Source organism: Vigna umbellata, chromosome 8 (assembly GCF_029865625.1).
Source record: "Vigna umbellata cultivar VRB3 chromosome 8, Vumbellata_1.0, whole genome shotgun sequence".
NCBI lineage: Eukaryota > Viridiplantae > Streptophyta > Magnoliopsida > Fabales > Fabaceae > Vigna > Vigna umbellata.
The window spans coordinates 35,936,337-35,955,848 of record NC_142172.1 but is presented as its reverse complement, the minus strand read 5'-3'; the positions used below and the strand labels follow the sequence as shown (position 1 = coordinate 35,955,848).

At 30.6% G+C, this 19,512-nt stretch overlaps 1 protein-coding gene across 2 annotated transcripts; it reads right to left on the bottom strand.

The window, feature by feature from the left end:
• Window positions 1-5,526: 5,526 nt before the first annotated feature.
• On the bottom strand, window positions 5,527-18,316 carry LOC124824987 (Glycosyl hydrolase family 47 protein). Of its 2 annotated transcripts, XM_047297515.2 has the most exons (16): window positions 17,881-18,316; window positions 17,706-17,798; window positions 17,483-17,569; window positions 16,640-16,730; window positions 14,916-14,971; window positions 14,555-14,627; window positions 13,353-13,462; window positions 11,409-11,459; window positions 9,968-10,056; window positions 9,752-9,833; window positions 9,543-9,656; window positions 8,462-8,541; window positions 8,085-8,220; window positions 7,393-7,463; window positions 7,063-7,309; window positions 5,527-6,222 (listed from the first exon to the last, which is right to left on the bottom strand). In XM_047297515.2, the coding sequence occupies exons 1-16, from the start codon at window positions 18,112-18,114 to the stop codon at window positions 6,001-6,003; spliced, it is 1,836 nt and encodes a 611-aa protein (XP_047153471.1). In that variant the 5' UTR covers window positions 18,115-18,316; the 3' UTR covers window positions 5,527-6,000. The 2 variants fall into 2 exon arrangements, with proteins under 2 accessions (XP_047153471.1, XP_087952688.1); XM_088096562.1 differs by lacking the exons at window positions 9,752-9,833; window positions 9,968-10,056.
• Window positions 18,317-19,512: the final 1,196 nt, after the last annotated feature.

Below are 19,512 nucleotides of genomic sequence, written 5' to 3'. Positions count from 1 at the left end.
TATATATATATATATATGTGTATATATATATATTCAATTCGACAATTCAAACAATCTAATATTACTTTATTTATTTTCATTTTCTTTTATCATTTTAAACATATCATTTTATTATATCAATTGAAATCAAATAAACATTAATATAGAATTATTTTTATTAAATAAAATACATAAAATAACATTTAAAATATATAATATTGTAGTTTTATGATACTAAAAATAAAATGAAACAAAGTTTTAAACACTTAAAATGCATAATAATAATTTAAATAAATGTTTGTATATCATACTCAATGAATTGAATATTCAATAATATATATATATATATATATATATATATATATATATATATATATATAGTTATTTTTAAATTTTGAGGTGAATATAAAATTTATTTTTGTTTCAAACTTTAAAGTTTCTCAAACTTTAAAATAATTTAATTTTAAATTTAGAAAATAATATTTATTTACTTTTTAAGTTTGGAAATAAAAAACGTATCTAAGTTTATGATAGGAAAAAATTTTAATTATATATATATAAATTTAGTTTCTACAAACATATATAAATATTTATTTTCATATTATTATTTTTATTTTAATCATTGTATACTTCCAATATTAATTATTTGTTATTTTTCACCATAAACTTTAAAATATTCATATTGGTAGATGATAACTTTTTTATATTAAACTTTTCTTTAACTATTATATTAACTTAATGAAAACACCATATCTGCCTAAACCTACGGTATTTTATTTTATTTTAAATCTGACTGAAAAATAGTCTAAATATAACCAAAGATCGTAGAATATATGATATAAAATAAATAATAATTGAAAAAGGTTTGTGGTTAATTATTTTATATAAAAAATTATAAAAGTTTCAGGCCCTCTTGATGTTAGTAGTGGTTTTATTTTGAGAATAACTTTTTTTTTTTTTCTATAATTTAATTCACGTAATTTATTTATTTCCTCAAATATTATTTTGTAAATATGAAGATGTTTATGGACAAACATATTCTACAAATTGCTCCTAACCCATCTTATTTTTAATAGGATAATGATATTTTGACAACATTTTAACATCATCTATGAGTCATTTTATGATTGGTCCAAAATTATTTCAGAATTAATAATAATAATAAAAAATATCAACATGAACCAATTACAGAATAACATGTAAATTATATTAAAATGTTGTTAAAAAAATGTTGTCAAAGTATCATTATTTTTTTTAATAATACTCTGAAAGAGATAAAGTGGTTGGAACTAAAATAGTGAATGATGAAAACTAACACATGGCACATAAAAGGAAGAGGATAAGATCCAACATAAAATACAACTTATCCATCAACACAAAAATGAACGGGAAACAAGGGTATTCAAATACTGACGTTAGTCCACTCAAATATAGGAATTAATATGTAATAAGTTGTTATTTTATTTTTATAAAATTATTATGTAATTTATTAATATCTCTTGCGTATGATGGTCAACCATAATTCGATTTTTTTAGTGAGTCACAAGTGGATTATCAAACTTAAGGGTGCATCATGAATAAGATTAGTTTTCATCTAAATCAATTTAAGAATAAAATATAATTATTCATAATTTGGAAGGTTAATAAAAAACTTACTTGGAAACTTATAAATAGTAGTTTGAAGTAACGAAGTAGGTTATATGTATTTACTGTTGTATTAATTATTAACGGTTAAACATTAAATTGATTTTAATATCACAGTGTCTTCTGTATATATTTTCGGAATGGTTTGGAGAAACAATTTGATCTAACATTTAGACATTTGAGCAACATTTGGATTTCAAACTGACACAATACAACCCAAAGGATTGATCTTGAGCTCATATATGAAACATCTTGTATCTTTGACAATAAATTCTCTCATTTATGCCTTTTTATTTTATTTTCTCACCCCTGTTAAGAGTTTACTAAAAAAACGAATACTTAATTAATTTGATAAAATAAAATAAAAGAAATAGAAAAAATATATCAAAGAAAATGGGATGAAGAGAGTGGTAAATTATTGAGTGGGTATTACATAATAGGAGAGTTTAAAAAGTTGGGTATTTGACCGAATATTGTGATAAACATAATTATGATGAGACTCAAAGATTAAACCTTGACATTGTGGAAGATGTGGTTTTGAATAAAATGGGAAAAGAAGAAACATGATAGAAATGTCCTTCTATTTGATTTGAACTTTGGTACAAATGGGTCCTCTCTTCAATTCCACCCACAGACAATGACTACATTTCCTGGCAATTGAGTTCTCACCCAAACCTGACCCAAAATTGTTCTGTCTAAGGAATCTCAATACCCTACAAATTATAGATATTTAGGTTAGATAAGAAAGGATCCATCTTCATAGAATTAATCTCATCAAGGACAAATTAATAATAATATCACTCTTCAAGTTTATATGTCAAGACCTAATGCAGATATCACAACCTTTAACAAATTCTGTTTCTCCATAATAATGCATCATGCACTGTGCTTTTAGAAAAAAAAAACATGGTCGTTAGTAATATAAGACATTAATTATATTTTTATTTTTTTCCATGCAGGGAATCTTTGTAGTGCTCATCTGAAAGTTCTCTTGGTAAAAAAAAACATAAACAAGCAAGGCGAATATTAATGGCAGTAGACAGGACTTTGCAAATCATATTTATATTGAAATATGGAAAAGGTTTGAGCAACTAAATTATTCATATTCTGTAGTACTCATAAAGTTCGTGGACCAAAAAGCAAAACTGCCAAACTTTGTTGTTGGTTTTAGAAATAAACAAGTAAAATTTGATTGCATATATATAATATGAATGAGTTATAGTTGTTGATTGGAATTTGAAAGCGTGTCTGCTTGTAACGATAACAGAGATGAAACATCAATGCTGGCGGCAATTTTATAATCAAAAACTGTTTCAAGGAAAGTCATTCATAGGTTCATGCATTGCACTGATCTTAATTAAAAAATATCACCATACTCTAAAAAAAAACTATGGAATAAAATGTAAATTTAATTAGTATTTTCTCAGAGCATAAATAACATAAAATAGTACATATTAATTTCAAGATACGTATTCAAATACACCATGATTCATGTGTACACTCAAATTATTAAAATATTTTACTCATCATCTTCTCTCACATCTTTCCTTTTTTTGGCAGAAAGGAGGATTGTAATATATCACCAGAATATGTACATGTCTTCACTTTACCCGTCAAGTATTAACATTCTGACGAAGAATGAACTGTTTTCTAATTAGAAAATCTTTCGATTAATGAGAAAATCTGTTAACTTATAATTAATATTATGTTTTATTGTTCCAATAAGAACCCTAGGCATCACAAAGAAGATGCATCACTTTTAGACTGTATCTTAGTTCGTTTGCTTTTCTAACTTCATAAGATACAAATTAAGTTATGTATATATATATATATTAGTGTCAGGATGTTGCTTCTTTTTAGAAAAGTTTTTGGTAATTGATGTGATTATATATAAGGATGTAAAAGGTTTATTAAATAATATTGAGCAGACATAAGTTTATGTTGTAAGTGTAGGATGGTAAGGAAGGTTTAGCAATATGAAATTATACAATGAATGTGGCTAAGTTATAGATTCCCTCTTCCCGGCAAAGTTTAAGGAAAGGTTGAGTAAAGAAAAATGCATGTACAATATTTTATTGGTAGAGCAGAAAGTGTCTTACTATTGCACTCTGCATAAGGGAACAATGAAATTTTAGGCACAAGTACACAAAAATAATTTGCACACTTTGACAGTGATGTTTAATGGTCTTCACAAATGACCATATACCATAAAACCACAAAATAAATTGCTTCCATGTGCTGCAAAATAACTAGACGACACTGCTCCATGGTAGCCCACACCTGTATATCAGAAAATAGCAAAATGTAAAAATAAAATAAAAAATTAACATTTAATTACTATTTTAATATTTTTAATTTTAAATTTTAAATTTTAAATTTTAAATTACACGTGTGATATGGAGTTAAAGTTCTTTTACCTTTTCATCTTTTCAATCAAAGAACTGATAGTTGGCATTGACGTAAAGACAACATCATGTGCTGACATAGAATATTTTGTGGAATTCTAAGTTACCTCTGCTCTAGATCTATGCTTACCTCAACCACTCTTTTAGTAAATAAAATATTGGTGAATTTTTATATGATAATTGGGAAGTTAAAAAATATTCCCAAAGAAAAAGTTTTTTATTTATTTTGTTTTAAAATTTATTTAAGAATGTGTTGAAATTTCTAAAAAGCACGTTTTCCAACTTGTATCCAAAGATAGCCTCCTCCTTTACTGCAGAAAAAACTCAAACCTAATGTGCTTTGTCCAAAAAAGTATTCAATGGAGGCCCAAATTTATTTATTTATTTATATGACTAAATGTTTAATTCTTCCACTACGGGTTCAAGTTCAAGTTTGATTGAGTTTAAAAAGTTTCAAATTTCGATACGAGTTAAAATCAAACTTGGTCTATTAAAGATCCCACTCACAAACTTGTAATAGAAAAAATACATTGACGCATTTCAGTAATAACCCAATATAATTAAAAAAATAGGGTGAAAAAGTATATACACTTGCTGTGTCTTGTTTCTTTAACTTTCATTCTCCTTCATTTTGAGATGTAATTTACTTAATTATGTTTTTAGCGTAACCTAGGGGATTTACCCTTTCGTTATCTTCTATAAACTAACCAATGAAATCTTAATCCACTTGAAACTAAAATGCAAAACTAGAATTCAGATAAATGTAATAATTAAAATTTAAAGTCGCATTATAAATAAGAATGTTATGGGAAGATACGTACAACTCTTGAAACAAATGAACTATAAACTTAAAGAAGAAAGAAAACATCACAAAATTAACAACTCAATCTTAAAAATATTAAAGTGAAGAGATAATTATCATTTTGTTTATGTGTATTATTCAATCTATATTTTGTAAAGTTAGATACTTTTAACCTCACATTTATACTCTACTTTGAATTATTTGATTTGAATAAAGTGATCTTAGTTTTCAGTATATATTTGACACTACTTTGAGAAAGTGAAAATTTAAATTGTATTCCTGATGCACACTCACAAATATGCACATTTAGAATTATTATTTATAGGTATCATATAGGGTTAAATATATATATTTTTGTCTCCAAACTATTTTCAAAATTTTTAATTCATTCCTAAATTAAACTATGTACCTATTTTTTCCTTTCACTTTATGAAATGTAAAACATTCTCCCCATGTGGCAAACGGAAGTCTATGATGAATTCTAATATGTTAGTTTGTTGGAGAAAATATTTACCTGACTTTCCACAAACGAAATATGTATATATTTAGTTTAGGAACGAAATACAATATTTGAAAATAGCTTGGTTTAAAAAATGCTTTTACATATATATATATATATATATATACACATATATATGTATACACACATATGTATGTATACACATATATACATATATATGTATATACACACAGAGAGATTGAAATTGCAATCTAATTTCAGGGATCCGATCATAACTATCTCATGTACACTGATTAGACCTCTGACAATAAGTTTACATGTACCTCAGGAAAAATTATACAACAAAAATAATTATATTACATTCGTTTACAAGTGCCCAATGATTAAAGGCAAGGTAATTTGCCTCCAATATCACAACAATGGAGAACTAACGGGTCAGTTCATCCATAATTTACCACTTTCAGCTCCATGCTCAATGTAACAACAGCTGCGAAAGTTATCAAATGCATCTCAATTTTCGACATTAACAAAACTCAAATTTAAATTTCAGGTGGGTGAGCCTGCACAAGTTTGAGAAGTAAACCCTGTGAAGTTGAAATTATAATTTCCTTCGTCACCAATCCTCTTGCTTAACTAACTGAGATATTGTAATTCCTATCTTGCTGGGATCAACAACTTAACTTCTAGCAGCAACAGAAGTCCCCCTCAATTTAAGGGGTACCGTCTGATTCATGTGTCTGACTATCATCACTGCCATATTCTGGTACCAAATGGTCAGAACTCTGGCTACGAAGAACCAATACTGAATGGCTTTGCACGGTAGTTGATTCTTTCTGTTGAACTTGGTTGGTTTCATAATCATGACGTTCATCAGTTAAGTGTGCATATAATAAACCAAACTTCTGTCCATGATTTAATCCTGGGCAGAAACCCTGCAGAAATAACAAAAATACTCAACATGAAAGAACTATTCCACATTGAATTGCAAAGCAAAATAAAAAAATTCCCAGAATACAAGTGAACACAGATACATGAGAATCATTTGCTACTTATTATTGACTGTATCCATTATTGCATTATCCACTGGCGTTTACTTGTGGGTTCAAACATGATAGAGAGAAATTATACACGATATGGCTGGCACTGGGGCATTGACAAACAAAGTAATAAAAATGTCAGACCAATACTGAATTTCACATTTCATTCCATTTGGAGTATATGGCATTATGGCGATAGACCAAAATGAATGGGACGGCAATACAGCAACCTAAGAAGTCTGATAAGGTCACCTAAGAAATCTGATAAGGTCATAATGTCATACAAAATAAACTATTTGTTTTATTTGATTCGCTGCTGTGAGAACCTAAATACAATCTGCAAGTTGTAGAACATTCCCAGCCCAATGTAAGCCAGAGTTGTCAAACATAGCACTAGTGGCCATAGTGATGTTTCACAGTTTTAATTTAATTTTGAACGTTGAGGAGAGAATGGATAACAGACTCTGGAACACTACATCTCCTTTTTTCTTCTAAGATGCGGAATAAGAAATAGAAAATATGCAGTGAACCTCGAATCCTAACAAAATAACTTGATTTCTAAACTTTTGTTTTAAATGAAACAAGTATCAAGAAAAATTTCCATTGTAGCCCTATAGCAACATGAATGAGGACAGAAATAGAAGATGTAAGTGTAATATTTGGCACAAGTAATATGCATACCGTAAAAGGAGAGAAAGAAGCCCAAGAGTGATGGAAGTAAAGACTACCAAGTACCTTAATCGAACCTGAAACGGCACTTGGCTCGAAAGTGGTGTAATCTGAAGAATGTGTATCTTTAGTCCAACTATCGTAAAATTTAGTATCATTGGATTCTTTCTTATCTTTCTCAGACTCTGGCACAAAGTAAGTTTGTCTCAAATCACCACTTCTACAATAAGCCCCATAGTATAAACAATGTTCCCTCGCTAGGGAGATTTGAGGAGTAGCAGGCAGTAAATGACCTTCAGTGCTGAATACGTACCTGTCTCAGAAAAAACAAGTACCTTAATTTTATTGTAGAAAAAGTTCAGACACTAAATTGTAAATGCATAAGCTCACACTCACTTGTATGGCCCATTTTCCACAAGGTTGTCAGGACCCACAGCCAAATCAAACAGCAGCCATAGATACTTGACCTAATTGTAGCATAGGTTAGTTAGCGACATCTTTCTTTGAAATAAATAATAGATCGGGGAAGAGGAGGGGGGCTGCAGATAAAATATATTGAAGGCAAGAAGACAAATGTTAATGGTTGTAAGAGGCATAGTTTATAAAAGAAAAGTATAAACTTAACAAAGTAAAATTGATAGAAACATAAACCCATTCCCAGACTTTCACTTGACAACTTAAGCTTCCAAGAAAGTTGGTCCTTGACATTATCAGAGCCTCATCTAAAATTATATACCCCACACAAATGTCGATCTTATTATTTATTTGGAGCCCTAAATAAAAACCAATCTACCTATCTTGGTCAATGATCTTTACCTAGAAAGAAAACTTTTTGTTATTTACAACAGTATGTACAATACAACATATATATATAGAAAAAAAAACAAATGAAGAAAATACAGAACAATAGATTTTGGGCTTCAAACAAATACATAATAAGGGAATTTAAGAAAAAATAATCCTAATAATAAGAAAATATTCTATACATAGTTGCACTAAAACAGACTTCGATAAAATACAACTGAAGAGATTATGTTCTTTTGTTAAGGTTTAGGTGTTCTCAAAATATGTCATGAATTTATTCGTACTGTCTCAGCTAAGAAGAAGCTCTCCATGTGATCTTCTTGTTTGTGATGCTCAACATCTGAAATGTGACAGTATCCACAAGGGCATCGTGTTCCATATTGCAAACTAGCAATCATGTCCCTCCCAGCATCAAGATATCTACAGAGAAACACCAAGAACAGAATCAAGTTCTGTATTAAATTGTGAACGAAGTTGCTAAATAAAACTTATGTCTTCAGAGAAAAGGGGGAAAAAATATTTCAAGTAGGTAACAAAGGAGAGGATTTTTAGAGACAGAAAACAGGGCTATATATAGCTGTATTAAATAATATTAAGAAACCAGACATAAGGAGCCAAATTTTACAATCATTACACAATTTAAAGGAATACATAAGCAAACCTAGGATCCCGGGTAGCTTTGTACAGCCAATAGGTGCTCTCAATTAGCTCTGGCCGCAGTGGGTAACTTTTTTGCCCATGCTGATATAATGGGAGAAAAATACATAACAGTTCATATTAGACATAATCAACCAAATGGTTACCTAAAAAAGAACATAGCAAGTATTCTACATTCCCATGGAACAATTATTTTATGACTCCTGACAATCATAGGGTGTGTGTTATTACAAATAAGTTCTTTATGATTCATTCAAATGCTTTACAAGTTGCAGTATAAATATGAATTTTAGCCTAACTCAATTCCTACTAGCTCAAAGGTGGACAATTGCCAATGTCTTGTAAAAAGTGTCATATGTCTATATTCCTAGCCAGTGTAAGACATCTTAAAGCACACACCTTACACCTAGGACTAGACCAACTAGAGCACGAAGTGTGTAACACAGGACATCTTCAAATGTCCCAACATTAAAACCAGATAGTCAGAAAAATAAGAAATTTTCAGCGTTAACCATCCATATTAGAAATAAAGTGGGTCTAACTCAACTTGAAAAGCTAACACATCAAAATCCGACACGCTCTTATACCTAACCAAAAATCAAGAGGACCCCAAAAGCTAGATGAAGGGAGGAAAGTTATCTAACTCTTATAAGAAGTATTTCAACCATATTCTTAGCCATGTGGGACATCTTAACACCGTCTAAGAATTGGCTTTACACTGGTGGATAGAGTTTATATTTCATTGCTTCTCTTCAGAGCCCTGCTCTTGCTTTTCCAAGAGCATCTTATTTCTTACATAGAATGGACAGCATTGTCGTGTTCTGATTTTTTAAGTTACCCTTCCATCTTTGACATTTCTATTTGAAGGATATCCCCATAGTCTTTTTCCTATTTTCTCTCCAATGAGATTTATTAACACGAACAGAGATTTTGAAATATAAGTTCATTTAAGAGAACAAAATTTGGGTGCAACAAATCATCAATTACTCTACCCTAAACATGCAACTGATAGAAAGAAGGCTGATGCTATAATTAAGCATCATTTTTACAGTTATATGGCCTCCAGGCGTTAGGAATAATTATACCTGAACACTGAGACTTGCAAGATTAAAGCCCTCAGGGGTAAAACCGTATCTTCTCCAGACACTCAAGAAGGCAGCATGGGTGCGAATTGCAGGATTGATATCTCCAGCTAAAACCTTGCAAAAATACACATTTTCAATTAGCACCTCCATGATATTATTATATCCAGAGTAAAAACACTATTATATATAAAAAACAAGCAAAAGGAAACCTGAAGACCAGGCCAAAATGCCTGCAGACTATTAAATAATGGCCAGACAATAGCAGCAGAATCCATATTCACTTCTACGTACCTTGGAGCATAAACAAAAATCTGAGTTTCAAACTTAAAAGAAATACTTTTTAAAATATACATACTGATGCATTTCAAAGAAAAATAGTAGTCAAGTATATTTACAGGGTGGCACACATAGCCAAAAGCTTTTACCAAGGGTCATGGTAAAGATAATGCATAGCAGCAGCATAAGCTTCTTGGAATATATACAAGTACTCTTCGTGTCCAAATAATAAATATGCCTGAAGGTCATTTGCATGGAAAAAGAAATCAGAGAACTTGATTTATATTAACTAACAAAGTAATGCCCCAAAAGGGGAAAGTGAAAAAAAAATAAGAAAAGGAATTCCAAACAAAATTATCCACCTGGTTAATAACATTAAAATATTTGTCGACCAATTGCCGCAAAAAGTCCTATTTGAAAACATTTTAACCAATAATTCATTGTCCAATTTTCCTCAAAAGGGTCTTTAATTAAGCACCTTTATATGTTGTAGAATCAATGAATCAACATACACCATATCAGTAAAAAATAGAGGTGAAAGTGAAAATAAGTTGGCACAAACAAGCGGACTAATTTTAGAAGATGTAAACATTACAGTCCTCAATGCTACCTCTCTCTCCTCTTTAATGTCTTTTTGTTAAAGAAGTCCGTAGTGCATAAAAATAATTCTGGGGAAATCCTTCCAATGAATTCAAACAAGTGGAAGAATAGTAATAGGAAGAATATCATGCTGAGAAATTTTACTTGTTTGTTTATGGTAGACACAGGAATAAATCTATTTTTTAAATAAAAAGACAAACTAATTCATAGGTAAAAAAGTGCAAGTTTTCTCCTAAATCAGATATAATGCAAGGAAGTAAAAGAGAAAACGTTTACAGGTGGGAATAATATGAAATTAGATAGTAAAGCAGAAAGAGAAGAAAAACAGTGTTTTTACACAAAAACATGCAATCTAAGTATCATATGTATAGAAAAAATCATGAAATATTTCTAAGTAGGTTTTTGTTTATCACATTTGTTGAAAAGTTGTCTTAATTGCAGTCACTCCTACCCTGCCTCAGTTGCAGCCTCTTTGAAAGTTTCCTCAATTGCAACTTAAAGGGTGGTAATTTAGTCTCGTATCAACTAGAGAAATGATTGAAATAGAACTCATCACGTTTGGAATGTCACCTAACAACGATTCCTCTAAAGTTGAGCAAAGTCCTAAGCCTTAATTCTATGATGACATCAATGTTTATTCTAAGTTTATTATTGTACCACCTGGATTGGCTACACTTTAGGCAATTGTCATAGATTTGAGGATGAGTGTTGAAAAGTGGCCTTAAGGGTAGTCATCCCAAGGCTTCGTTAGTTGTAGCCTCAAGATTAGTGACTTAGTCTCATTGACTAAAGATACAACTTAAATAAAGCTTATAAAATTTATTGTTTTTATCTCAAACAGGTTTTGTATTATAGAATTAGGTCCTAAGCCCAAATTCTAAGAAAATTAAATCAACTCTTGTTATTTTGCATAATCATACGAACTTAGGAATTAACTTTGCAGTACAAATTGCTCTAGAGGCTCCTTCTTACTAAATTTCTGATACTAACCTTCAACAGATACTCATAAAAAGAGTCAATACTAGTTCCTATCCCAGCATCCTGCAAAAAGAGATAGATAGATGCAGTAGCTGTTGATAGATACACATAAATTGGAAGAAGAATATGCGTCATTATTGAAAAGTTAGGCATATTCAGGCAAAGAAAGGTCAGTGGGACAATGAAACACCAATGCAAAATCTGTAAACTGTAAAAGAACATTAACTTCATATTTTGCATATTTTTAGCTTCTTCACATGACAACCATACAAACTAAAGATAGGAAACAATAAATAATTATTTAACATACACAAATCAAATGCTACAATAAAAGACTAAGGCAATATTTAGTTGAGAGGCATCACAGACCTTGCAAATTAAGTAATTTACTTGCCAAAGAAATGAGTAACAACAATAGCAAGACTTGAGAACCTGAGGAAATGTCAACCATCACCAATAGCAACAAGCTCAACCTGAACCCTACAATCATTATGCACATTTTATAACCTTATTATCTTTTACTGCAATTTCTTCTCCTTTTTTAGAGAAATATGGTCAGCTATTTTTAGCCTATTTATCCCCTTTTGTTGAGATTTGTCATCTTCATTTTATCATCAATCTCCTTTATTAAAGAAGAATTTCAGCCATATCTCTACAATATTTTTTGAGGCAGTTTGCCTCTAACAAATAATAACATTGTCGAGAAGAGAGAAACCGAGAAGTCATAATGAATATCTATAGGATCCTAATATATCTACAAAATTATAAAAGACAAATACTGTTCAGAGCATTTGTCATTCTCCTTTATCATCATTTTCTCACACCAAGGACCCTCTGGTTCCAGATAGCAGGAGAAAGTTCACTCATCAATTGCTCTAAATAATATAATACACAAGCCAAAGCTAAACCATTACTATTCTCAAAGTGCAATGACTCCTATACTAGAAGAAACTAATCATCAAACCATGAAAATAGTTCCCTTGTTATTACATTATATCCTCAACACTCCCCTGATGTTGGAAGCCTACAAAACTACAAAGCCAACCACAACTCTGTAACTATATTACAATGTCCAGTGACAGTATCTGTGAACAATTGAGACATCTAAGTCAGAGCATACCTAACAATATATGTCTAACATACTAGCACCGATGATTCACATTGATTGGTGGCAAGATGATGTTAATCAGAGTGCTAGTATGCTAGACATATATTGTTGAGTATCCTCTCCCTTACATGTCTCAATTATTTCAGTCTCACACCACCAAATCAAGAAAAATTAAACTATCCAGAACGGCAACACTCCTCTAAACAGTGGAAAAAATTTGGAAAGGAAAAATATCAAAATCAATTAAGCCAAGGTTCAGAAACACAAAATCAGCTAAAACCACATGGCAATGCTCGACAAGTCACCTAGCCAAGTTGCACCACACTTCTACATGAGTCAAACCTCAATTCACAATGCAAGGGAAGCTCACGCACAGCCCAGGAAATAATTGATTTAATATATTTTAGTAGAAGGCTGAAGAAATAGGGCTTAATTCAAAGTTGACAATCCATGCCTTGAGAGTTGACACCAGGATGACAAATAGATAGATAGAGAGAGAGAGAGAGAGAGAGAGAGAGAGAGAGAGAAGATTATACAGAATTCACTAACATAGCTTTAGTTTGGACTTAGGGTTTCCTTTATTTATTTAGATCAGAGGAACATAACATGTATAAATGCTTTACAAGGTAGTACACATTTATATAAAACATAAACAAGAGGCACTATAATTGGTACAGAAAGTAGAGCATCCAATTCTGTGTATTTCATGGCTCTATCATTTTTAAAAAAATTGCTCTATGAAAAAGGAAACAATGCCACAAAACAAATAATAAAATGTCATTACACACACAAATATGTGAGTATGTACATCTATATGAATATTTCAACAAATAACATATACTTTGTACCTTTTGTGTCCATTCACCTGTAAAAACATTAATATGAGCACCAACCAGATTAAGCTTTGAACGCCGTGCCCAAAGTCCACGCACTGCATTTTTGGTGACTTGTTCAAAAACTGCATGTCAAAGAAACAAATAGAAAGGATTGATCATGTTGGCAATACACCCTTCCCCAAGAAAGTGAAGACTAGAAAAATTGACTATAGAGTTAAAAATACAAGGCTAAAATTTATAGTAAAACCGTAAATAGAAAATGCAGAAGTAAAATGCAGCAATAGGAAAGAAAATGTCAAGAGATGGATGCCTTCTCTGCCCTTGACAGCAGCCACCCAAAACAACAAAACCGAATGCCGGCCTTCTCCCCTTTCTCTCCCTGGTATCCTAGCCTCTAAATGTTTCCCTTCCCACCCTCTTCATTACAAAAGCAAGGTTTGTCGAATCAAAATCGCTCATCTACCCCGTTAATCATGTTACTATTTCCCACATGATCTAGCATATGAATGACTAACTATACTATCCACTATTCAGCCCCCAAAATAGAAGAAGAGATGAAATACAACTTCTAGACCACAATTGCTTGCTCCATGCATCTACCCCGTTAATCATGTTACTATTTCCCACATGATCTAGCATATGAATGACTAACTATACTATCCACTATTCAGCCCCCAAAATAGAAGAAGAGATGAAATACAACTTCTAGACCACAATTGCTTGCTCCATGGATGAGTTAGAAGGGGATCGAGCAAAATGGCTTGAACATAATTGTCTTGCTATCAAAACAGACAGGAGTAGGAATAACTCTTTTGCGATCAGAAGAGAGAAAGGAGTACAAATAACATTTTGTGCTATCAAAATATAGTTGTTTGTTCCATTATCCCTCACTATTTTCTTTTATAGAAAAAGGAAAATGCAAGTGCAAACATACAACAACTCTGAAGAAACATTCATAAGATTGGAAAATTAAACGAAAGCCATCAATACAATCCTGTCATTTGTTGACCGACTATTTTCATCATATTTTTACTTGTGAATATCTTTGATAACTTCTAGAGTTATTTTTACAGTGGATACCAGATTGCACTTGGTTGGTCCTTCAGTTCTTATTTATTTAGAACTTTAGTTCATATATCTTCTCAGTGACAATAACTCACATTCCTTGGATCATGTATGCTTAGAATAGACCAAAAGGAAAATAGTAAACTTACTAGGGTCATTTGTTAGACGACTTAGAACACCAAATTCAAGAGTCAAGGTCCCACCACCTGCTGTTGAAGTTATCTAAAGCACAAAAGTACTAATTTTAACACAATACAAACTCAAATAGGTTGAAGACATATAGGATAAAGAAAACAAGATGAGAGAATTGATCTCAAGAAATCTTATGTTTTTCAAAAAGAAAATAGTGGAGCAACAACAGTTTCCAAACCACCTCTGCGCTAACTTTTTGCGCATTTTGTTTCACATATATAATTTGAAATTATCAACTACTGTAGTGGATCAGTGACCAGGTTGAAGACCCACATATTCTAAAAATAATATGGGAAGCATAGGAGAAGGTTGTTTTACCTTACTTTCATGTTTATCAACTCCATGTAACAAATTTACAGATCCAAATGGAATTCCTGCACAAAAACATGGCACATGAAAGTCAACATAAGGTGAAATGTTATTAACCTTTGTGCAGATGAGGAACGAAAACAAGGGAGAGGATAAAATTTTGAAATTTGAATGACAGAAAGTAAGGAGAGAAAAAAATTAAATTTATTCCTTAAAGTCTGTTTCTCTCTTTTCTGTCCCTTCAACCAAAGAACACAAGTTTTTAAATTTAAAAAAAAAAAAAAAAAATATATATATATATATATATATATATATATATATATATATTTCCTTCCTGATTCCTTTCCTCTATCCAAACACAAGGGTAGGGATCTAAAACAACATTCTATAACAAACTAAGCTAAAAGGGGGCAATTTTGCAACATGGTCAGTAAATAACTTGGATTGTGATTTAGGCTGCCTCTTCACTGCCCTTCATTTATACTGTAACTGCAGATGGTGAAAATCTTGGTTTCATGTATGGCAAGAAGTTATGAAATCAAAAACATGTCCCTTTTTATTCTAAGTCAAATTCTTTCTAGATAAAGATCTCATCACAGTTACAAGAGTTGATTAAGATAAGCTGAGGGCTCAACCTTCAAAGAAGATAGCAAAGTTTTTCTGAATGTTCAATCTTTTAGTTTTTAAAGCTATATCTGGTCTAAGAATTGAGGGCTTTCAACGGTCTGGTGTGGGTGAACAACATAAAAAAAATATTTTCTAGTTATTTCCTTGTAGGGAGGTTGGTTGCAGTTGTAAGCCATATTAAAAACAGTGAAGAAAAAAATCTTGATATGATATGCAGTTTATGAAATTTGGTACATTTGGTTGGAGCAGAAAGCATGGATATTCAAGGGTGTTTTTTGCAATTAAATTTGCTATTATGGAATAGGATTTGCTTACAGCTTCTATTTGATGTTCTTCCCATGGCTATTTCTTCTTTTTGCAAAGATAAGGAGCCTTGTTGAATTATTAGTTTTCTTCTTTTTTTAAATGTTTTGTAATTTGCAGTATAACTTATACTAACCCTCACTGTACTTGCCTTCTTTTTCCCTGATTAAAATTTTCTCTCTCAAAAAATTTATGCCAAATTTCAATCCTTGCAATTTAAACATCTTATTAACGAAGTATTATTCTCCACAAATCATTCTTCACCTTGCATGTCAATGTCGTTAAATAGCTACTATAGCAAAACCCATAGCATCATTGGATTACAGGATTCCTTGGACTACTGCAAGTTTGCAACTTTTTTGCTACTGCATCTGCTATGGGTGTCATGGTTGCAGCAGTCATCCTCTTGTTATCTCCAGCAAGTCTCCATCCATATAAACTTTTAAGTTAAAATTATGCCAAATTTTATGCATTTTACTTTTATTTGCATACAATATAATTTTTCTTACATATATATAGTTGATATATACCATAAATTTCAACTTCTAACCAACTTCTACTAATTCCCTGCAACACTATTCTCAAAATGGTATGGCAGATTAATGACTTTGTGCCATTTTCCATAATCTACTATTGTTAACACTGGTATGGTGGTATAAAATTCCATCAAAAGTGAGATCTTAAAACATAATATATCTTAAATTCTAAAAACATGCAACACAATACTTTTCTGTATTGAGAAAGATGATTATGAGAGAAAAGTTACTAAAAGACAAGCATAATTATCTATGATTGAGTAATACCTGTAGGAGTATCAAATGCAGGTAACAATCTCCTGGCAAGATCTTCAGCTAAGTTTAGTAACTGATTATCATATGATGGAACTCTCATGCCCTGCAGACAACATATGTGAACATAATAGTTGAAGACTATAGAGTACTACTATGTACAAATATATCATATGAATTAGTAGGAAAAATGAGTCATGACATGAGATGCGAAATCAGAATGCAGGGAATGTATAATATTACAGCACCAACAATCAAGCCTATTCCCATCAAGAGGGGTAAGCTACATAGAAATCTATAAATATATTTTAACCGTACATGTATACCTTCCATCTGATCTACTCTTTTTATTAGAGCGTCTATAGTTCTTCTCCAAACTTATACAGACCACCTATGACTCCAACACTAATCCCAGACACTCTCACTTATCTTTAACACTTCTTTTACCTCAAGCTTCCAAATCCTATGATAAAATCCATGAATATTTAATAGGTGAAAAACTAATTCCTTTCTCATGAAAAAAGCAGAAAGAATCTAATAATCCAGGGTTAAAATTACCAGACCAATCTAATAAAAAATCTTTATCAAAATAAATATCTCCTGAAAGCAGTTGACAAAAACAGAAGAGCAAAGTAAATATTTATGACAGAGTTGATATCCAACTTCAAATCAGAAGTGCGAAAGCAAAGCATAACCTCATCTGATCCTTCTATAGAAGATTCCTATCAACGACATCCAACTGAGAACAACATCAACCTAAGGTCTCCATGCCATTAACTTTTAAAATTTTACAAAATGTAAGATAAGCATGAATTGTAAATGCAGTCATGTGTTTTCTACAAAAACTTATACACTAACCGTAGCATAATCAGAGGCAATAAGATGGGCCGAAAGTAATCCTCCGAGAACCCTGATAGTGGTCTCAAACACAGAAACAGTTTTATTCTGCAGCCCAACCAAAATTAAATCATAAGCAAATAAAAACATTATATGAAAACTTTCTCGTTAAGGGCAATGGCATCTGTTAGCATTTGCCTAATAAAATAAAGTTGGCATTTGATTGGATGGGTTGAATACTCACTATATCAAAGCGAAGATTTTTACCAAGCCATTCAACGGAGGTGGCGAAGCGTTGGCGGTCACCAAGTAATGCCAAAGTGTCTAAGGAATCAATCTGATAGATGAATGCATTAGAATTAGAATCCGAATAATAAGAAGATAAGGAATTTGATTAGCAATTGAATGAGAATACGAACCAATGTTAAGGCGTAGCCACCGAGAGTATCCTCTCCTGCGCATGAAAGGGGTCTCAATTCGTCGAGGGGAAAAGCGTTGTCCATGTAGCCATTAAAAGCGTGATAAAACATTTCACGAGCCTCATCTCGCAGTTGTTTCGCCTCTTCCCGAAAAACGCCATCGGCGGGATAGACATAGCCTGCTAAAGATAATAATACCAATAGCAACACTGAACGGATCTGAGTCCCTCCCATTTCCCCTACCTCCTAAGCTATGTTATGCTAAGATAAGCTAACTGCACTTCATGGATTCAATTCTATCATCAAATACATCTGCCAACTTCATTCCTTCCTTCCTAACTAGTTTAGTACTAACTATTGTTCACCTTCTCTTTCTCCCTTTCCTTTTCTACTCAATTTCATACTCTCTTTTGTTAAATATAAGCCTCCTTCCATAACCAATTACAGATCAATATATACCTCTTTTGTTAATATCAAAATTTGCCACTGAATCAGGTCAAATTCACATCCTTTTAGTGCAGGATATAAATTATAGAATGCACCTTATTTTATTATAAAATTAATTAGAAACTATTATTAAAATTATATAATATATATATATATATGGTATAATTATAAAATTAATTATAATTGAAACATTTGCAAACTTTGTCATAATAAAAAGTAACATGATAGCAAAAGATGTACAAAAACAATTATAAAACATCTAAAAATTAATATAATCCATACTATATTATATAAAGAAAAAATTTCGTACATAATTTTTCTTTTAAAATCTATCCTTTATTAAATAAACTCTTACCAATTTTACATTCATTGTATTTTAAATTCAATCCTTTTTTAAAATTTAATATTTTTAAACTAAAATAAATACTAATGATAAAATACTACATATAAATAAATAAAAATTATCTATAACAAAATTATATTTATATTTATTTTTATTAATTAAATTTTATTATTTTTATTTATCATAGAAAAAATAACACACGTAGCAAACGTTTGCATTAGTTATATAATGAGATTACTTTCAATTTATATAAGTAATTATTTTAGATAATGGAAATTTATTTGTGAAAAAGGTAAAAAAAAATATACTCCTAGAAAAAGTACATAATTAAATTTTTATTATTAATTAATTACCATAAACATGATAAAAAAAACACTTTCAATTTTCACAGTAACTCTTTTAGATAAAAACTAAAAGTTGATTAATAGATATAAAGAAACATTTGATTTATATATATATATATATATATATATATATATATATATATATATATATATATATATATATATATATATTCATTCCCTATTTATTAATTATTATAGATACTAGTAAAATGTTTATTTTTCTTATAATAATCAAATAAAATAAAATTAGCATAGTTGTTATTATTATTATAATTATAAAATTGAATTAAATAACTTTTATAATTTTATTGGAAAACTTATTCAATAAATTATGTTAATGATGGATAACTCATAAATTAATAACATATTGGTCTATAAAAGAGTAAAGGTGATAAAGTGACCTGCACCCGTTAACTCAACTAAACCAAGAAGGTATGGAAATTGGAAATTAGGTATTCATACAAATAGATGGAATATTTGTTCATACAATAAAACATG